The following is a 21,300-nucleotide window of genomic DNA, read 5'->3' on the forward strand; positions in this document are numbered from 1 at the left end:
GACAGTGTCTGAGATACTGTGTGATTGTGTATGCATGTGAAACTCTTAGCTATATCTAATCAGACTGCGGGTATGTTAGTAATAAACGGGGACTTGAGTGTGAAGAGGTAGGAGACATGGTGATTTTGTGTGTGTACAAGGAATTTCGTGAGAAGCTAGTGGTGGCTGTAAATCAGTGACTATTTGTGTATGTAACAAAATGATGGCCTGAGTGATCGAAACATAAAAAGGTGTGAATGTTTGTGTGCATGTGAAAAACTGATTGGTAAGAGTAAATATTGGTAATACTGGCCAAGTGAGACAGGCTATAAGACATGATCATGTGTGTGAATTCTTAGGAGGAGAGGGTCATAAGACTGGGATTCAGTGACAGAGAAAATGACTCCTTGAGTGAGTGACTGAGAGAATGTCTGAGAGGCCATGTGGTCAAGTATGTATATGAGCCTGTTCGTAAGAGACTACAGTAGCGGCTGTAAATCCAGAACTGTGTAACTATATTTTAAAAAGAGAGAAAATGATCGAGACCAAATGAGACTGCATGAGAGACCACAAATCAAACGTGCCAGGCCTACGAGAAAGCCCTTTTCTGTTTGTCCTCTTTCTCTGCACATCACTCCTCGTCAGGCCCTATGCTCCACTCCTCTTAGTTCTCCAAAACTGGTAATGCTGGACTTCCCCCGGGCTTTGCCTGAGTTCCCTTCCCTCTTCTCATAAGCTCTGGTCCAGTCCTGGTACTTGAGACACTATTTATCTCCACCCCTATCATGCCCACTTTTTTACCTCCAACCCAGACAGACTCTTCCTCTTGGCACTTCACAGAATCTCTAAAGTTTTTTTATTTCATTTATTTCATTCAGCAGATGTTTATTGAGCCCTGCAGATAAAGCGGTTAACAAACCAGACAAAAATCCCTGCCCTTGTGGAACTGGTATTTGAGTGAGGGCGAGAAACAGATAAATATATCAAACAAGATGGCAGTGCAATAAGTACGTGAGACAAGACTCTCACTCTTTGTTTAAATAAGAAATCTGCACAGTCATTTTATTGCCCAAACATGTGGGAGAAGATGAAAGTGCGGACAATCCTTTTCCACAGGGAATCCTATGAGTATTTGTACAGTTTAGAAACAAAGAAGATATCAGTTATAACATTATTACCAGGGCAACGGGTGATTAGATAAAGCAGCCAACCAGAAGTACAGGTTTCTTGAGTATGTTTTCACAGGATAACACAGCGCTGTTGTCTAATGGCTTAGAATAACAAGACCTCTTTGTTCAAAGGAACACTTTCTGAGACAGGCTTTTGTTATCAGGAAACAATATATCTGAATGTCAACACACCTTATCGTCCATAAAACAAGATTAATATTCTTGAGAAAGTTCTGTTTTAATGTTAAACCTGACCCAATCAATTTCTTTTACTTTGTTTTAATTTGCAGAATGGTATTTTTCCTTCCGTGAATGCAAGGGAAATGACATTGCATTTGTTAGACTCCTTGTTGTTATTCTTAAAGTCTTGTTGTTAAAGCAGCTCTGAAATTTCACTCATTAGGGCTTATAAAAAGATAGTAGGTCCACGGAGCTCAGTTTTACCTGCATGGAAAATGGGTTTTATTAACAGTAAAATAGGTTTTCTCCATGAGACCTACAAAAGAAGAGAGGGGTCAGGGACTAGAATGATGGTTCTTAAAGTGTGGTCTCCAGACAAGCAGCATCACTGTCACCTGGGAACCTGTTCAAAATACACATTTTTGAGCCCCACCCTAGACCCACAGAATCAGAAATCAGAAGTGGGGGTGCGGCCCAGCAGCTTGGGATTTAACCAACCTTCCAGATGATTCTGATGCACAATAACGTTTGAGAGCCCCTGGGCTAGAGCGTGATGGGGTGCTATACAAAAAGGGTAGTTGGGCAGGCCTCTGTGAGAGAGGGGACATTTATTATCTATCTCCGTTTAGAGCGTAAGCCTTGAAGGCCAGGATTTGGAGCTGTCTTGTTCTCTGCTCCATCCAATGCTGAGAACAGCATCTGGCACCCGTAGGTGCTCAATAAATGTTGAATAAGTGTATTTCACAAAAAGTATGTACTACATGCCAGGCAGTGTGCTAAGGACTTCAAAAAATCTGAACTCAGAATCTTCGCAACAAACCCTATCAAAGATGTCACCTGCCCAAGTTACACTGATAGAACATGACCTGACCGGTGCCTTCCCAACTACCCCCTCCCAGGCACTGAAGATGTCCCCAGCAGGGCCCCTGGGACTGGATATCCCCAATTCACTCACAAATCCTCCACTCATTCACTTCCCCTTCTCACTTCCCTTGTGCTGACATCCCTTCCCCTTGCTGACACAGGGGACCTCCCTTTCAGGAAAGAGGGTGGGTTAAGTCAGGATGGAGGATGAAGCAATTACTTCAACGCCTTCTCCACCCCATGAGGATGGACATACTGAGCGTGCCACACTCATTTCACCCTATTCAACGTCCCCATGAGGTTGACTCTGTCGTGGTAGAGGGTGTGCATTTTACAGGTGAAGAAACAGCCTCAGAGAGGTTCAAGTGACTTGCCTAAGGTCACACACAGCTAGAAAGTTTGTCTTGCTCCAAACTCCTTGGCTCCATTTTCCCTCAGTAAGAATTTGTACAGAGAGCATTGATTGAGTGCTGAAAGGTTGCTAGGTGGGGCTTGGGGTGCCGGGGTTACAGTGATAAACACAGCACGATCAAGAGTGAGACAGGAAGTAGAGAGGGGAGAGTAGAGGAGGTGGCTCATGGGCAGAGGTGACAAGGGAGTGATGGGAGCCGAGGAGACCTGCCCAATGCTCCCCTCCCCCCTGCTACCCTTTGCCCTCCCAGTTCCTCCTGCCCCTGGTTCCTCTTTTTCCACTGACTCCCAGAACAGGTCAGCTCATAAAGCCAGGCCACCTCTCTGGTGAGGCTGCAGGGGCACCGCTCAGTATGCCCGCCCCAGCGCAGGCCTCTTGGTTGCTGTTCCCGCCGCTACTGCTGCTGCTGACCCTGCCATCCACAGGTGAGTAGGCGAGGGTCCAGTTGGCCCCTCAGGCCCACCATACCCTTGACCGTGCCCTCCTCCCCTTCCCTTTTACAGGCTCAGACCCTGTACTCTGCTTTACCCAGTATGAGGAATCCTCGGGCAAGTGCAAGGGCCTCCTGGGGGGAGGTGTCCGTGTGGAAGACTGCTGTCTCAACAGTGCCTACGCCTTCCAGGAGCCAGACAGCAAGCTCTGTCAGGCATGCAGGTTAGGGGGAGCCTGGGGTTAGGGGGAGGCAGGAAGGACTGTCTGTGTGACAGCCCAGAACTGGACTCTTTCCTTCTCTGGAATTTCCAAGGGTGGCTCAACGGGCCTGATCATGACCATAGCTCAGGGTTTCTCAGTCTCAACTCTATTGACATTTAGGGCCAGAAAATTATTATTGAGAGGGCTGACCTGTGCATTGCAGGGTGTTTTTTGGAATCCCCGACCTCCCACTAGATGCCAGTAGTGACTCCCCGCACCAGTTGCAGCAACCAAAGTGTCTCTAGAAATTGCCACATGTCCCCTAGGGTACAAAATCACCCCTGGTTGAAGAGTAGCATAGCTTACGTGTATTGAGCATTTCCTGCATACTGGAAGCATTGTGGGTGGGGTGCAGCTCTAGTATTTCTGAAGGTGGCTCAAGTTCTCTAATTGTGATGACAGCTCATATTGACTGCTTACTGTATACAGATGCATTGTGGAGATGGGAGAGTTTGGGGAATTCTGAGGGCAGCTGCAGGCCTCTAATTGTGATGACACATCGTATCCAGTGAGCACTTTCGGCATACCAGATGTATTGCCGAGGTCGGGGACAGCTGGCGGATTTCTGAGGGTAGCTCTAGTCTCCTAATCGTGATGCCAGCTTACATGTATTGAGCGTTTACTGTATGCCAGACATACTTCCTAACTGCTTACTGTATATCCCAGATACACCATGAGGCTGGAGAGCTTCGGGAGCTTTTTGAAGGCAGCTCTGTGCCCCTTGTCATGTCGTCAGTTCACATCTATTTAGCATTATGCTGTGCAGATCTGGGGTATTTCTTATGGGGTCTCTGAGCTCATTGGGATGATGGCTCCTATTTATTAAGCACTTCCTGTTTGCATGATGGTGGCCTGACAACAATTCTGGGCCCCTAATCCAAGGACAGTGCACACCTGGCACTGTCCTTGGGGGTACTTAAAAGGGTAGCTCCAGGTCCCTGATCGTGAAAGTAAGTGATGAGTACTTACTGTGTACCCACCTCTCCCCATTCAGTCCCCCAACATCCCTAATAGGCAGGTACCCTCATCAATCCATTCTGCACATACTTACCCGACACCCCCGCTGATGCCTGCCCATGCTTTGCAGTCGCACACACCATCCTGGCCAGCTCGTGCCAGGGTGGGACATGTGCTCCTCTCTACAGGTCCCCACAATGGTCGCCGTGGTCCCCGTGGGACCCCTGCTCAGTGACCTGCACTGAGGGCTCCCAGCTTCGGCACCGGCGCTGCATAGGCTGGGGTGGGCAGTGCTCTGAGAAGGTGGACCCTGGGACCCTCGAGTGGCAGCTGCAGGCCTGTGAGATCCAGCCATGCTGTCCTGGTAAGGAGGATCGGCAAGGCAGATGTGCACTGCCTGTCACCGGCTCTGGGAACGAGCAGGGCAGAGGCCCCGAGGGTGGGACTGTGCCTGATATTTGTGAAGCTCTGAGGAGGAGGCAAGCGGGGCTGGAGGAAAGTGGTGGGCAGTGAGGTCGTAGGAGATCTTGATCCTCGTGGGCCACAGTGAGGACATTGGCTTTTATTCTGAGTGATACGGGTTGTGGGCGGAGGATAAATGTGATCGGACTTGGCCTGTGACCTCCTCACTGTCAAGAGGACAGACTGTGGTGAGGGGTGAAGCAGAAGGACCAGTGTGAAGGTTACTGCGACAGTCCAGATGAGCAATGATGGTAGAACAGGTGTGACAGAGGATGTGGGGATAGGATTAGCTAATGTGGGGCATATGAGAAAGCGAGGATCCCTGAATGACACCCCCACCTCTATCCTGTCCCCCTCTCTTCTCTTCCACAGAGATAGGTGGCTGGTCTGACTGGGGGCCCTGGGCACCTTGCTCTGTCACCTGCTCCAAAGGGACCCAGACCCGTCGTCGAACATGTGATAACCCCACCCCGAAGTGTGGGGGCCACTGTCCAGGAGAAGCACAGGAATCAAAGGCCTGTGACACGCAGCAGGTCTGCCCCAGTGAGTGAGGGCAACCACAGGGCACTGATGCAGGTACCCAGGGTGGGTCTGCAGGTTACAGCAGGGAACTGCCAGCGTGGGAGGACTTCAGCAGCGTGACCACACTTGGCTTCTCCCTACCCCACCCCATCACAGCACATGGGGCCTGGGCTGCTTGGAGCCCCTGGGGCGCCTGCTCGGGCTCCTGCCACGGTGGACCCAGCGCACCTGTGGAGAGACGAAGCCGCACGTGTTCTGCACCTGCACCCTCCACAAATCCTCCTGGGAAGCCATGCCCAGGGCCAGCCTATGAGCAGAGAGGCTGCAGTGGCCTGCCACCCTGCCCAGGTACACAGGCATGAGGCCTCTGACACTCTGCTCTTGATTCGGGCACAGATGCTCTGCCATTTCAGGGGATAGAGATCTTAGACCATGTGACCATGGAGCTCTTTGTTTGGGGGTGGTCTGCCTCGGGGGTCTAAGGGCTGAGGGGGGAGACTGAGATGGCCTTTCTCCTCACTCCTATCCCTCTCAACAGTGGCTGGGGCCTGGGGGCCATGGGGCCCTGTAAGCCCCTGTCCTGTGACCTGCGGCCTGGGCCAGACTATGGATCGACGGGCATGTGATCACCCTGTGCCCCAACATGGGGGTCCCTTCTGTGTCGGTGATGCCACTCGGATCCACATCTGCAACACGGCCGTGCCTTGCCCTGGTCAGCACCTCATGATGTACCGTCAGCATGCCTAAGCCTCCCCTCTCCTCCCCCCCGCCCAGTTCCTGCTGCTCATGCCTTGTTCCTGCCTCACGTTCCTCCATTCCCGGCCCTGATGCCTTGGTTCCACCTCTGATCCCCCATTCCCACATCTAATCACTCCCACTCCCTCCCTCATCCCTCATTCCTTCCTCCGAACCCGTGTTGCTGGCTCCCTTCTTTGGTGTGAGCCCCTGCTGCCCTCGTCTCTGCAGTGAATGGAGAGTGGGGGCTGTGGGAGGAATGGAGCACCTGTGTCCGCCCAAAGATGAAACGTATCAGCTGCGAGGAGATCCCGGGCCAACAGACACGCCTAAGGAGCTGCAAAGGCCGCAAGTTTAACGGACAGCGATGTGCTGGGGATTATCAGGATATCCGGCACTGCTACAACATCCAGCGCTGCCCCTGTGAGTGCCTCCCAGACTGTACTGTGAGGGTGGGCAGCCCATGAAGAGACAGGAGGTTTCTGACTCTCTGATGTGCACCCCGTATCCCTACAGCTTCTCTCACCACCGCGAGACCACTAATTCTGACTCGATAAACCCCTCCTCTCATTGCAGGGAAAGGCTCGTGGTCGGAGTGGAGTACCTGGGGGCTGTGCAAACCCCCCTGTGGACCCAACCCCGTCCGTACCCGCCAGCGCCTCTGCACGGCCTCACTCCCCAAGTTCGCGTGAGTGAGGGGGCAGAGTGCCGACGAAGGGGTCATGATATTGCTATGTCAGCAGTCAGAGTGGGAGAGTTGGCACCCCCAACCAGGGTTTCTAGCACTGGGCTTAAGGTACCTGACTTGCCAAGTGCCACTTCCCAGCTGAAGCAAGAGGGGAGAAACTGAAGAAGCTGAGAAAGAAGATAATGAGGGGAGAGTTAGCAGCCTCGGTGGCCCTCAGTCACTCATCCAGTTACTCAGCCATTCTCCCATTCACTCGGTTCTTCACGTGTCCATTTGTTCTGCTCTCTGTTCCCCAAGTTTTGATTTGCTCCTGCAGTCACTCACTCACTCATGCTTCCATTCACTTATTCGTTCCTTCAGTCACCCATGCCTCCATGGGGGACTTGATGTCTCACTCAATGTCTTACTGCCCCCAAGCACTCTAAGGCTTTTCAGCAGCAGTTGCAACGCAGATCCCGTGGGTCTCCTGAGGGATCCAGGTTGGCAGGGCCCTGACAGAGAGCATATGAGGAATGGTTGATATGTGGAAAAAGGACTGTCACCTCAACTTGGGTCTAGAATGCTGATCAGGCCTCCCCTGGCAGGAAGGGGTCAAGACTGTGTGAGCAGAGTCCTGGACACAGGTGATCAGCCACCCTAAGTGATTCCCGGTGTCCAGGGTGGCCCAGATGTTGGAGAGAGTTAAAACACCAACTCATCCCTTTCTTTCCTCATACATCAAGCTACTAGATTAAGGGCCTGTTCCCATCTCATGGAAGACCTACCGTCTGGAAAGTGGTCTCCAGTTGTGGAATTTAGAGTGGGTCCTGAAGATGAGTTCGGGGTGTTAAGTGGAGGCATGAAGGACTTGATAAAGAGAGGGAATGAATGGAGAAAGGGCTTATTGAGAAAATCCGAATCGGAGTGAATGGAGGAGTTGCCTATTGGGAGAAATAACCCAGGCAAAGACCATTCTAGACAAGGGACTGAGTCTGGATAAAGTGGGAGGAGAGATAGAGATTGCCTTGGGACAGGGATTTGGACCCAACAACAAGGCCTTGAATGCCAGGGTAAAACATTTGGTTTTGTTCCAGTGGGCAATGGGGAGAGATGTAAAGAGTTTTGGCTGTAAGAGACGGTAGCTCATGTGACAATCAGCAGCATTTATTGAGCACTTACTGTGTACCAGACACCACTCTGAGCACTTTACCTGAATTAACTCATTTATCCTCGCTCAGCCTGATGAAGTGGGTTATTGTTACTATTATTATTCCCATTTTTCAGATGAGGGAAAGTGAGACACAGGGAAGATAAAGAAATTGCCCAGTATCTCACAGCTAAAAATAGTGTGGGGCACACAGCAGACACTCAGTAAGAGTTTGTTGAATGCGTTCTTGCCTTCCCTGAGCTTCTCCCCTCCATCCCCCCCCCCACCACCTCAGGCCCACTGTTACGGCGGTCGAAGGTCAAGGTGAGAAGAATGTGACCTTCTGGGGGAAACCATCGGCAATATGCGACGTGCTGCAGGGGCAGAAGGTGATGGTGGAAGAGAATCGGCCATGTCTACACGTGCCTGCCTGCAAAGAGCCCGAGGATTAGAAGCTCTAACACCTCTCTTCCCTCTGACTCCCTGACCTCCCAAACCTCAATAAACCAGCCTCTTCCCCAAGAGTGGGGCGATAACATTTTCTAGGCCAAAGGGCACAGTACCAGCAAAGTTACAGTGGCCTTTTGTGGAAAACAGTATTTTCCACTGTGGCTACAGTTTGGCAGGAGTGAAGGCGAGTATTCGTCCCTTCACTGCTGCTGGAGCCCCAATGTCTGCCCGCCACCCCCACCCCACCCCACCCCACCCCACCCTGCAGTGCTTGGGGCCACCCAACAAGTCCCTCTGCAGAATTCCGCGTTTAGGGTTTCCTGTTTGGCTACTTGCCTGGGCAGGCACTTTCTGATTGGCCAGTGTGCTTATTACCCATCTCCCCACCTCCTAAAGCTCCCTAGGTTCCCACCTGCCAGAGCCTCTCTGCTGGCGGATTCCGGATTCCACGTCAGTCCTGAGGTGATTGGGGTGGGCGCCTGGCTGCTCCGCCAGCACCTGCACCCACCCACTCCCAACAGCCCAGCTCCAACGCTGCAGTTAGCTGGGACAAATAGCTCCACCGGCCGGAGTGGGGGCGGTGGCAAGGAAGTGCCTGTGAGAAGCTAGAGTCAGCATCTGCCGGGAGGAGCCCAGACACACCCAGACACAGATTCCTGTTAGCATTGTTTCATTCATTCAACACTTATTAGTGTCTACTGTATACCAGAGCTAAGTCTGGGCATCTGGGGTGGAGGAGGGCTGGTAGAAGGTGAGGACATCTGAGCGAGGGAATAGACTCAGAGTAGGTGATCCTTTTCTTTAAATATGCAACACTTATCAACGCCTACTATATACTAACAATAGTCTTGGACATCATGAGGGGTAGGGAAGAAGAGTCAGAGTGGTTTGTGTCTCCACAGTGCAGAGAACAAACCGAGACACTAATGCTCTTAGCATTTGATCATTCATTTAGCACTTACGAATGCTGGGTCCCTTGTAATGGGACAAAGTATTAGAATCATCATAATTATGGTAATAGCTAATACTTAGTGCTTACTTTGTGCCTGGTAGTGTTTTAAGCCTCCATAGCATGAATTTGTTTAATCCACCATGAACATGTAAGGATCAGTAACGTCCCCATTTACCAAGGAGGAAACAAAACCACGAAAGGTAATAGGCTGGCCATTTCTGAAGCACCATGTCAGGAGCAGAGTTTAGGACTTCGTGCTGTGCGTGGAGGGGCATCACTGTGGGAGAGTTCAGATGGGAGATTTGTGGCACCCGGAGTCTGTCAGCGTGCTCACTTCCCTGGGTTGATTTCCCCTTGTGTAAAATGGGCCAGTTGATGGGTTGAGATGAAGACGGGGTTGATGAATATTTGGTCATCTTGGGAGGAAGAAGCCAAAGTGAGGGGTTCTGGTTGCTACTACAGAGTACAAGAGAGCGTTTACAAGACAGTGGAAGTTCGTGCGTGTGCATTATGTAGCACATATCCTTGTGCATGTGTGATATGCAGACCTATGGATCTGTGCAAGAATTAAGGATGTATTGAGTGTGTGCAGTGTGAAGTTACAACCATGTGTGCACCATAACAATGTGTGCGTTATGGGGGGGGGTGCACATCTGGGCAACATGGATAAGTGTGTGTGTGTGTTATAAACATAGGTACAATACTGATTACAAACATGACGTGTGGGATTCACAGTCGTTCACAGCAAAGAAAACCATTCTTGGAGCCTCTTCTGTACACACATTCCTGCTGGAGAACATGGAAACGGTGTAGAGGAGCCTTACCTCTGCCTCAAGGAGTTGAGACACTTCTGGGGGGGAATCCTCATTCTTCTTCAAAACAGTCTACAAAAAATTAATCCCTGGAAATTGAGCCACCTGGTGAAAGAGAATGACGCTGAGGTCCACCAGTACTAGGAACCTAGAAATGGGGCCCCTAGGAAGAGGCAGTCTAGCAACAGATTCCTGAGGAGCCAGAAAAGTCTAGACCTGCAGTAGTTCCTGGCCCCCAGAAAAGGCACCATGGGTCCAACACAGCTTGTTTGTTTCAGTTACTGAGCAAACAAACTGGACAGCACATATTGGAATGTTGGGAAATGCCCAATTCGTGGGGAGTTTCCCATGTGGGGAATGCTGGGATATGGAATGCCAGAGAGGGTGTTGGGAGAGAGGGGAAAGGAATGGCCAAAGCAAAGGCCTGGAGGTTCGACTGAAGCTGTCTGGGATGGAGGAGGAAGTAGAAGATGGTTTGGAAGTTTCTGACTTGCCTGGGAGCCTCAGGGAAGAGGGGATGGAATCTGAGTCCTGGGGGAGGGGACTTCCCAGAGACCTTGGTCAAAGATGATCTCTGAGAGAGGGGAACAGGACATGCCTGGCAGAAGTCACAGCACGTGCAAGGATAGAGGTGGTCTCCCCCTACCTCCTGCCCACCCCAACACACACCGCCCTAGAGGTGAGTCAGGTGATCATTTTTAGTTTGAAGGCAGGCACTCTGACTCCAGACCCCACAATATTACTACCTCGTTTAAACAGGCCATTGATTTAATAAATTAAGAGTGGACACGTGAATAAGTGGACGATTCACCTGAAAAGCCTGCGGGCAGAAGAAACTCCCAATCTGCCTACTTCTTGCCATATCTTCTTCCCCCTCAGTTGGTCTCCCAGCATCGCTCACTATGCCCACAAGGCCCTTCTCAATCCTGTCCCTGCTAGCCTCTCTGACCCCATCTCCTGCCAAATCCCCTTCTTTCAATTTGCTTCAGCCACACTGGCACCTCGTCTGGCACATTCTTAAAAGGAAAAAACAATGTGTGGATCACAAATTGAACGTGACCCTTTGGGAATGAATTGGAATTCTCGGGTTCCTTCATCTATAAAATGGAAATGATATTACCCACCCCATATTATTGTTGTGAGGATTGGATGAGACAATACATTTCTCAAAACAGCTCAGTTAAGCATTGGGTACAATCAATCAACAGATAATTATTTTAAAATGAATTTGTGCTTTCATTGTAGTCAGGATCTCATAGGAGCAGACAGAATGATTTTCACGGCCCACCTCTACCTGGACTATAAAAGTCATTTGCTTATGTGGCAAACATTATTTGGCACCAACTGTGTGCATACCATAGGATGGGTCTGCCTCTGCCTGTAGAAAGTTCTCTGGTGCAGGGGGAGACAGCCATGGGCACTGATAATACCAGGTGGTTTTCTGATTTTTGGCAGACGAATGGGGGCGTACAGACCGAGTATGTATGTAGAGGGGGATAGATGGACACACGTCAGGGCTAGAGCTTCAGGGAATGTGCCGGTGTGGCTGATCTATGTTCATTATCGTCTGTGGGTATGCCTTTTAGCTGGGTGTGCATACTCGTGTGAGTTTCCCTGGTTCAGTGTGTTAGTGTGGTGCCCGTGTGCGTGTAGGCGTATACACGTGCATGTATGCATGCATGTCCATGTGTGTTACCCTGGGCTTGGGTGTGTATAGATTCCTAGATTGGTGTGTCTTCTCTGTCTGTACATGCCTCGTGTGTTTCCTTACTTTTGTGTGTGTCATTCCCGTGCGTCTCCAGCCCCCCAGGGCAAGGGTGTGTACCCCGCCCAAGTGTCCAACTCCGCCTGTCTGTTGCTGTCTACGCCACCCCCGCATGCCTCTCTGCCTAGCTGAGCCTGTGTAGAAGTGGGAAACTGATCACGCTGCGGGTATTGCGTGTGACCCCTACCCCTCGCCATGAGGGAGTTATTTCTGTACTTTTGTGTCTCTGTGTATGCCTCCATTCCCACCCCCCCATACATGCCTTCTGTGATGAATATCAACACTGGAAACCAAGTATCTGCGGAGGGTCCTGCGTGTGGATGCGACTGAGTATGAAGACCAGGATGAAGTGGGGTGGGGGGCTTGACTGACCACCCACCCCAAACCTTCGGACAAGCACCTACCCCCGCCCCCACTCCCCAAATTGCGCATCCCCAATCGGAGGGGGGGAGGGGAACAAGATGCGGCGTGGCGCGTGCGCACTGCCACCTTCAGCACCGCGGACAGCGCCTTCGCCCCCGCCAGCCGGCGCGCGCCACCGCCGCCCCAGCACTGAAGGCGCGCTGACGTCACTCGCCATTCCTCCACAAACTCCCCTTCCCGGTCGCCTTGGTCGCGTCCACGCCGCCGGCGGCCCTGCCGGACTGCACCACGCGGGGCACGAGATAGGGGCGCACGGGCGCGACCATCCGCGCTGCGGCGGCCGCGACTAAGCGCTGCCTCAGTCTGCAGCGGGCAGCGAAAGAGTCGCGTCGTGCCTGAGAGCAGCTGTGCTCCTGGGCTCGGCGCGGTCCGCCCCCGCGGCTCCTGACCAGACTGCTCCTAGGACCCCCTGCCCCGCGCCGCAGCCATGAACTACCTGCGGCGCCGCCTGTCGGACAGCAACTTCATGGCCAATCTGCCAAATGGGTACATGACAGACCTGCAACGCCCGCAGCCGACCCCGCCACCACCTGCTGCCCCCAGCCCCGGAGCCACGCCCGGTCCCACGACCGCCAGTGCCGAAAGGGCCTCCGCAGCCGCCCCTGTGGCCTCTCCGGCCGCCCCTAGCCCAGGGTCCTCCGGGGGTGGTGGCTTCTTCTCGTCGCTGTCCAACGCTGTCAAGCAGACCACTGCGGCCGCGGCCGCCACCTTTAGCGAGCAGGTGGGCGGCGGCTCTGGGGGCGCAGGCCGTGGGGGCGCCGCCGCTAGGGTGCTGCTGGTCATCGACGAGCCCCACACCGACTGGTAAGCCACTGCCCCGATGTCTCTCCATGGGCCTGGGTCCCCAGATGGTTCCGTGACGAGCAATTATCGAGCACCACTTGTGTGCTTAGCACCTGAGCCCCCTCGCCCAAAACCTTTTCCTTTAAATTATTATGCTGGCCGCTTCCTTTGTACCCCGCCCTTACCCCACCCCAGGTCCACTCGATCCATACAGGGAGAGGTTATGGGGCACCTGCTGTGTACCTCCTTCCCAAAAGCGTTGGCTTTAATGTGTCATGTGAACATTTGAGAGCAGAATGTTCCCTGCCCCCCCAACCCTCGCACCAAAGGCCTTATTTATCCTCTAATGGATCTCGTGAGCATGTATCAAGTACCTGCAGTGTGCCTCAACAGGAGCCTTTCTCCAGGGCCTTTGGCTTCATGAATTTTGTGATCATGCGTTAAGAGTTTGACATGTGTCTTGTCCCCTGCAACCCTTGCCCTAAGGCCTTCTCTCTAATAGATCTTGTGAGCATGTATCCAGAGTGAGCTGCGTGCCCGACCCCAGCCCTCTCCTCAAGGACCTTTAAAACTAGTCAGTGAACTTCGAGTGCCTGCTGTGTATCCCACCTCAGCTTCTCACCAAAAGTGTTGCCTTTAATGGATCCTGTGAGCCTTTATTGAATGCCTTCTGTGTGCCCCAACTCCGGACCCCCTCTCCAAGGGCCTATTTCTCCAAAGAATCTAGAAAGCGTTTATTAAGTGTTTGATGTATGCCCCGTCCCCAAACCCCTTTCTCAAACATATCATTTTCCTCAAATGAGCATTTTTTTAGCCTTCTGTGTGTGACTCATCCTCAGACTCTCTCCCCAAAATCCTTTTCCTACAATGGCTCTAGAAGGCATTTATTGAGTGCCTCCTTTATCCCCCATTTTCAAGCTACTTCTTCAAAGACCTTTCCTTTGATGGACCCACCTAGCACTTATCAACCGCCTACTGTGTGAGCCTTCTCTAAAGACTCTTTTCTCCAGTGTAGTCAGCAAGCATTAATTGAGTGCCTTCTATTTACCCCATCCCCAAACCCTTTCCTCAATGCCTTTTCCTCCAGTGGCTTCAGTTTGCATGTATTGGGCACCTTCTGCATGATCCAAACTTAGACCCTCTCCATAAAGGCATTTGCCTCCAATAAATACAGTAATCAGATATCTAGCACTTGCTGTGTGTACTATTTCAATCCCTCTTTCCAAAGACCTTTTCTTTTTAATAACTCCTTGGAGCATTTGTGGAGCACCTGATTCTGTGCCTTCTCCACAAAAGCCTTTCCTCCCATAGATGAGGGAATCAAGCTTACATAGATCAAGTTTCTGCATCCCCACTCCCGTTCCCCAAAAGACTCTTCCTCCAATGGGTCCAGTGATTGTATGCCCATCCCTAGCCCCGCCCCCCCCAAAGACCTTTTCTCTTAATGGATTCACTGCGCATTTATGCCTTATCTGCCAGGTGCTCAATTCTAATCTCCTTTCCCCAAAGGCCCTTCCCTCCAATGGGTTCTGTCAGCATTTATGGAGTGCCTTATGTGTGCTCTGTGTTCACTCTTCCTCCCCAAAGTCCTTTTCTTCCAGTGGATCCAGTACCTATTGTGTGTAGGGAGTATACCCCACTTCATCACCCCTAGGAGAACCTGCCTCTCCCCTGTCAATCATAAAGCCTCTCCCCAGGCTCCTTTACTTTGATAAGTCCAGAGCCCAAATTATAAAGGTTACCCCTTTCCCACTCCCTTCAGTGTCCTTAGGATTCCCTCTCCCAATCTTAAGTCCATACTTCAAAGAGCCTTTCTTCTATTTAAGCCGCTAAACACTTTTTGAGCACCTACTAACTATATAAGAGCCATTCCGAGTCTGGAAGTTCTGCCCCTATCTCAAGATCTCCCCCCACCCAAGGGTCTACTTCAGCCTAAATTTATTGAGTATCAGCTTTTACTGGTTAGATAACCCCTCCCCCCCAGGAGCCCTTACCAGCGTCCTTTCTCTCTTTTCAGAGCCAATTATTTATTTTACAGATACTTTTCATGTGTGAGAGTGTGGGAGGCATTTGTTAAGCAGTCCTATATACTAGGAAGACCCCTCCTTCAGTTTTTCTTCCTTTTAATCCTAATCACCAGCTGGATTCTCTATACCTTTTCCTCCACTTAATGCCACAAGTGTTTAATGAACACTTATTGTATACTACTAAGAACCCCATATTCAAAGCCTCTTCTCCTCCCCCTCTTGTAGCCCTGATTCCCCCTTCAACAACCTTCACCCTGCCTTCCACACTACACAATCCTAAAAGCTCTTAATGTGCACCTACTGTATGCTGGCCAGGTCCCCTCCCCCACTCAGATGGCTATCTTCCCAACCGCTCCTTTCCCCCAATTAACCCAAGGAGCATTTATTAATCTCTTAGTGTGTTCTGTTCAAACAACCACATTTCCATCCCTGCATCAGATCCTCCAGTCTTTTCTCCATCATTCCACAAAGCATTTAATGAACACATGCTATAATTCCTTCACCAACACCCACTCGCACAGACGCCATCTTCCTGGCTAAATTTGCTTCACTGAAGTCAACAAACCTTTATGAGTTCCCTCTAAATATTGGTAACCGTCATCCTTCAGACCCCTTCTCCACTCTGACCCTCCAGGCAGGTTCTTTGCTGCTTTTTCCTTTATTCCAACAAGCATTTATTAATTATCTACTGAATACTGACAAGACCCTTCCCCTTCCCATAATCATAACTCCAGTGTTTTCCATTTTTTCTTCTAATTTGTCCAGGAAGAATTTATTGAGAAGCTGCTGGATTCAGTGCAAGATTCTTCCTTCCCCTTCTGCATTGCAGAAGCAGCCCCCCTCCTTTATCCCAGCAGCTGCTCCAGTCTTTTCTTTCAGTCAATTTAGCAAATATTTATTTAGTGTCTACTATAGGTGGGGTAGGACAGATAAAGGGAGAGAGCTTATATACACCAGCTCAGTGTGGGGACAGAGACCTCTGCGTCACCAACTTGCAGACATTCAGAGCTATGCAAGTTTTAGGGCTCTCAGCCTGGAAAAAAGGAGGCGTTGTGCAAACTCTAATAAATTGTACACATAAAGTCTGACGCCTTTCCCACCAAATCTCATTGTCATTCCTTTCTGGGTCTCAAGTCCTCTGCGATTGAAAGTTGCAAATTCTGGAGCTGAGGCTCATCTCCCATTTTTAGAGATAATTTAGTCCAGTGTTTTTCAAACTGTGGGCCATCTATTGGCTTGTGACCAGCATTTCATTTTCTTAATGAAGTAGGATGAATGAAAATAGAAAACAACCAAGTATATTGCACATAATAAATGGAATTATTATTTAGCAAAACTGTTAATCCAATATGAAATATAATCAATGATGTATGCCATATATTATATATGACATATACTAATAATACATTTATTATATAATGGGTTTACAGTACATAATACATATATGTTTGTATATTTTGCTTCATGAAATGGAATAAAGTAGTATAGGAAGTTTCAGACTCTATTGCACATAGTAAGGGTAATTATTTTCTGAAACTTTCATTCTAATTATATATGTATATTTAAATACATTCTACTATACAGTCTAGATACAGCGACACATAATATGTAATAAACAATATATTGTATGTTATATATCATATAAGACATCCTATATTATATTATCCAATATTGTATTTGCTATATAATATATATGTGTCTTATATAATATATATTATATATGTAGGGTGGGTTCTTATGTAAATATGTATATGGTGGGTTATATAAACTATATTTGTTACTGTGGCTTCTTTTCTGAGACTTCCCTGAAAGCAGACCTTGAGACTCTGAGATTTGCATGCAGATTTCTTGGGGAGAGCTCTGGGGAACACCTGTTGTGGGGGAGGAGTGGGGGATGCAAGAGTTGGCAGAGGGAAAGGCTGAGCTCTGATGCAGCCACAACAGAGGTCTCAGCCAATCCTCTGGGGAGCTCTGGAGCTGGAATGACCATCCAGAGCTATCCCAATGGGGGGAGGGGGTGGCCAGGCTTCTGCATTCCTGCATCAGTCAGTCATGGACCCTGAGAGGAGGGACAATCTTGGGGAAGGCAGATCAGAGCTGCAGAGGGCAATTCCCAGGGCGGGATGGCACTGTGAGCCTTCAGCAGCAGCTTCTCCCAGAAGCTGGGGGATAGATGCGAAGTCCTGGGGAGGAGAGGGAGGGTCTGGGTGGAGTACACGGTCCACCCCTTGTACTGCTCAGATTCACTTGCTTCTTAGAGTACATTCACCCGATCTGGGAACAGCATTTCCAGGACTGTAATTGGCCTTGTTTTCTGAGGGAAACTTGAAAGTGCATGGTTAGTGAGACGAACGAGAGCCTCCACTGCTGCAGCTGATAAATGTGGCATAAATAAATAATATGCGTTGTCTCCTTCTACTGTACATTCTAGATTCCCCTCACCCTCAGCTGGTACCTGTGTTGGTCTCGGTGGCTCACCTGGTGCATGATCCGTCCCCTCATCCTTGAGACCTCCCTGAACCCTTGGTTCCCATGCTCTCTTCAGGCTGTGGCTGCTATACTTGTCCATGTGCTATCAAAGTTGAGCAAGAAGTACCAACACGTGCGCAAGCAGATCACCTGGGTGCCTCCCTGCCCGCCCTGTGTAACAACAGCCCTGCCTCCTCCTGACGAGCAGGGTCATGTGCCAAGACACTGACTCCTCTTCTTGTCCGTTGGTGTGCGAAACCTTCCGTGTCCGGGTAGCAGTCAAAGCTTAGAATGTAATGGGATGCCTGTTGTGTCCCCTGGTAGCAGTGTTCCCCCTTAAAGAACCAAGACCTCTAACCCTGTAGAGCCCTGAGGGAACAGAAAGCACACATTCCAGACGTGGATCACTGGGATTGGTGGTAAGCTGGGCTACTCCCACTTTCACTTCTGGGTTCCCAGACACATGTCCGCACATTGTACCTATTAGAAACACAGCATGAACGATGGTCATTGATTTAGGGTGTACACTGGGTTTTGGAGGATGGTGCCTCCTTCTTGCATGGTATCACCTCCAAGCTGGGGGCTTAGCTGTGGCTACAACAAGTTGTTCCATCACTCTACCAGGCCAGCAGCTTCTGGGTGGTGTGGTATATAACGTCATCGGTTTGATTCCACAGTCATGGGCCCACTTTTGCACTTCTTTTGCTGTTTGATGCAATGTTATGTGGGATCCCATACTCGTGGGTCAAATACTGTGTAAGCCCTTGGACAGCAATGCTGGCCAAGGTCCTGCAGTTAGGAAAGGAAAACCCATATATAGAATATTCCATTCAAAATTAGTCATTACCCTTTACGGGATGGAAAGGGCCCGATGTAGTCAGCTTGCCACAGAGTAGCTGGTTGGTCTTCATGAGGGACAGTGCCACATCAGGGACTCAGTATTGGTCTCTGTTGCTGGCAGGTTGGACATTCAGCAATAATTCTGTAGGCCCCACATGCAGCCTCTATTTCTGTTACTCTTACCACTTCATGTGTATGCCTGTCTGCCAGCACTGGGATGACGGATTCCAGAGGCTGGCTGACGTCATCGGCTAACTCATCTGTCTACCTGGTAGCTTAGTGCCGCTTCCACGGCGGATGCTGTCTGGTGGGTGTTAACACACAATACAAAGGTCTCTGCTCCTCACTCTACTTCATCTCCACGCCTGTATGTCCACCTACATTTTTGTGTCCCACGCCTCCTTGTTCCAGTTTTCCAATCGTTTTTCTTCAAGGTCTCTGACTAATCAGCCAAGCCATTCACCACTGCACATCAGTGAACATATATTCTAATCTTGGGCCACTTCTCTTTCTCCACAAAGTAGGTAAGCAGGTATACAGCCCAAAGCTTTGCCCGGGGGGCTCTGCCACCATTTTCAAGGCCACTCCGAGTGGGCCGATAGTGCAGCCTCTGTCCGCTTTTGGCTTCCAACCACATACCAAGCCAACCCATTTGTGAAGCAAGCTTAGGCTTTTTCTTCTTTCATCCGCTGGTTGTGAGGAGTCCCCTTAGGGAGCTGAGGGAGGCATGAGCACAACAGTTTGGCTGACATGGACATCTGGGCTACCTACTCAGGCAGCTTGGTTGGTTCTACTTGGGTGCAACCCTGGCTGCTGGACCTGTTTGACTTTATTAGTTGGCACGCCTGGCACAACCTAGCTTATAATGGGCACTCTGGATGCACACTTACTAGGTGACCAATGGTCAAGCATTCTGTCTCTATCAGGGCCCAGTACTGCACCAGGATTTGTTTCTCAAAAGGCATGTAATTCTCTGCTGCAGATGGCATGGCCCTGCTCCAGACGCCCAGGGGCCTCCCACTTGAGCTTCCCATAAGCTCCACACTGCATCTTTTCCCACTGTTGACACCTCCACTATCATAGGATCTGCCGGATCATATGGCCTGAGTGGCAGGACTGCTTGCGCCGCAGCCTGGACCTGCTGTTGAGCCCATTTCTGTTCTGGCTCCCACTCAGGGCTGGCAGCCTTACATGTCACCTGAAATATGGGTGAGAGTAGTATTTCCAGATGTGTAATATGCTGCCTTCAGGATCGGACAAGACACACACAATGGTTTTTTTCCTCATTGTGGGAGATGCAAGATGTCATGTATTATCTTATTATTTGGACTGCTGTCCTGGCATGCCTTGGACCACTGAATCCCTAAACATTTTACTAATGTGGCAGGCCCCTGAGTCTTTGTAGGTTTTACCTCCCACTCTCTGAAGTGCATGTGTTTTATCAAGGCAATGCACTAACCAGCTCTTGCCCATCTTGCCCAGTCAATATGATGCAATCAATATAGTAATCCAATGTGATTTTCTGTGGGATGCCCAGATGGTCCAGGTCCCTTTGGACTATATGATGACACAGGGTGATAAAGATAACATAGTCCTATGGCAAGACCATGAATGAATGCCATTGTCACTCCCCCTGAGAGTGTAAAACTTTTCTGATCAGAAAGGAAAAGAATGCATCCACTAACTCAGGGGCCACCTGCTGTGCCTGAGGTCTTCTTAATCTGTTCTAGCAATGACAGCATGTCCAGTACAGTAGCTTCAACCAGGGCTACTACTTAGTTGAGTTTGCAGTAGTCTACAAACATTCTCCAGGATCCATCCAGCCTCCTCAGGGGCCGAATTGGTTAATTCATTGGAGATATGATGGGACTAACACTGCTGCGTCCGTTAGATCTTTGAGTAGCACTAATTTCCACCATCACCCCTAGAATAGATACAATATTATCTTTGATTTCCGGTTTGGATTGGAGAAGCGGGGTGTAGTTTCAGAGGCATCCATTTGGACTTCCCTACTACAATAGCTCTTACCCACAGGCCAAGTAACCCATGTAAGTGTTCTGACAACTACAGATATATGCGTTCCAATTATGCATTTGTGAACTGGGGAAGTGACCACCAGATGGGTCTGTGGACGCAATGGAACGACTGTGCACAGGACCTGGGCCAGGACTTCATTTATTACCTACAACTACTGTGCTCCTCAACGTGGCTGGTGCCACTCTCACCAGAATCTTCCTCATTGATTTTGTAAGTTGGGTATATCCTCTGGGCCCTCCCATAGAACATAGTCAACTGGTGAGTTTTCCAGACTTTAGTAGAATATCTACTCTAACATGTCTGCTTCTCTGGCCCTTTGATCCTTTCCTCCACGGTTTACCGTAAAGTTCCAGCATTTCCGCTTCACTTGGTGTGAGCCATTGTTTTCTCCAAGTTTCCATAAGCCATCCAGCAGTGTATGAGTAACATCTGCTAGAGTCGTTGTCAGGGTTTTAAGTTCTGTGTCCCGGGAGGGTGCTCCACCTTCATGTTCCACCCCCTGGATTCATCATCCTCAGGATCCAGTCTCATGCATACTTTCCCAGCTCCTGCCAAAACACATTAGCCAGACTCTTCAGCTTCTGTGTATTTTTGCTTTCCTTCCTTTGCAAGCTTACAACCTCTCCAGTCAGGTGCTAGGATTTGACCCTGGTGATTGATCTGGTTGCTGAGAGGGGAAGGAGGAGGGTAGATTCTGAAAGGGGCAAGCATTGTTTTATGAGACACCTGCTTCCTTCGAGGCTTCTGCATTATCTTCAAGGAGAGGGAAAGTCTATATTTTAACAAGGAGGAGTGGGTTACTTCTGCAGCTGAATTTTTAAATTCAAGGAGTTACATTCATCTTCCCAGGTATCCCCATCCCAAGTCTCAGGGCCCCCCACTCCTGTCCTATTACGGCCCTGAATATGGCATAGGAGACATCCTGGGTGTGAGAATTTGACCTTCTCTAAAGTTC

The 21,300-nt window shown here is 49.9% G+C and overlaps 2 protein-coding genes across 4 annotated transcripts in view; both read left to right on the forward strand.

Annotated features, from left to right (window-relative positions):
• The first annotated feature begins 2,737 nt into the window (after nt 1–2,737).
• CFP (complement factor properdin) lies at nt 2,738–8,311 on the forward strand. Of its 2 annotated transcripts, XM_033119069.1 has the most exons (9): nt 2,740–3,029; nt 3,108–3,258; nt 4,443–4,618; nt 5,089–5,259; nt 5,395–5,586; nt 5,777–5,950; nt 6,205–6,396; nt 6,550–6,661; nt 8,083–8,311. In XM_033119069.1, the coding sequence occupies exons 1-9, from the start codon at nt 2,957–2,959 to the stop codon at nt 8,237–8,239; spliced, it is 1,398 nt and encodes a 465-aa protein (XP_032974960.1). In that variant the 5' UTR covers nt 2,740–2,956; the 3' UTR covers nt 8,240–8,311. The 2 variants fall into 2 exon arrangements, with proteins under 2 accessions (XP_032974969.1, XP_032974960.1); XM_033119078.1 differs by lacking the exon at nt 4,443–4,618 and having other exon boundaries at nt 2,738–3,029.
• Nucleotides 8,312–12,616: 4,305 nt separating this feature from the next.
• SYN1 (synapsin I) overlaps nt 12,617–21,300 on the forward strand; it is a 53,535-nt gene continuing 44,851 nt past the window's right edge. For both annotated transcript variants that reach the window (XM_033106203.1, XM_033106213.1), the window contains exon 1: nt 12,617–12,993. In XM_033106203.1, the coding sequence (XP_032962094.1) occupies nt 12,617–12,993 (377 nt within the window). The remainder of the gene's footprint in view (nt 12,994–21,300) is intronic.

This window comes from Rhinolophus ferrumequinum, chromosome X (assembly GCF_004115265.2).
Source record: "Rhinolophus ferrumequinum isolate MPI-CBG mRhiFer1 chromosome X, mRhiFer1_v1.p, whole genome shotgun sequence".
Classification (NCBI taxonomy): Eukaryota; Metazoa; Chordata; class Mammalia; order Chiroptera; family Rhinolophidae; genus Rhinolophus; species Rhinolophus ferrumequinum.

Bases quoted from the DNA above. Each gene is read 5' to 3' on its own strand.
- CFP (XM_033119069.1), top strand. From the start codon at position 2,957: ATGCCCGCCCCAGCGCAGGCCTCTTGGTTGCTGTTCCCGCCGCTACTG. The intron at 3,030-3,107 runs GTGAGTAGGCGA...TCCCTTTTACAG, and splicing joins GCTGACCCTGCCATCCACAG to GCTCAGACCCTGTACTCTGC. The intron at 4,619-5,088 runs GTAAGGAGGATC...TCTCTTCCACAG, and splicing joins GATCCAGCCATGCTGTCCTG to AGATAGGTGGCTGGTCTGAC.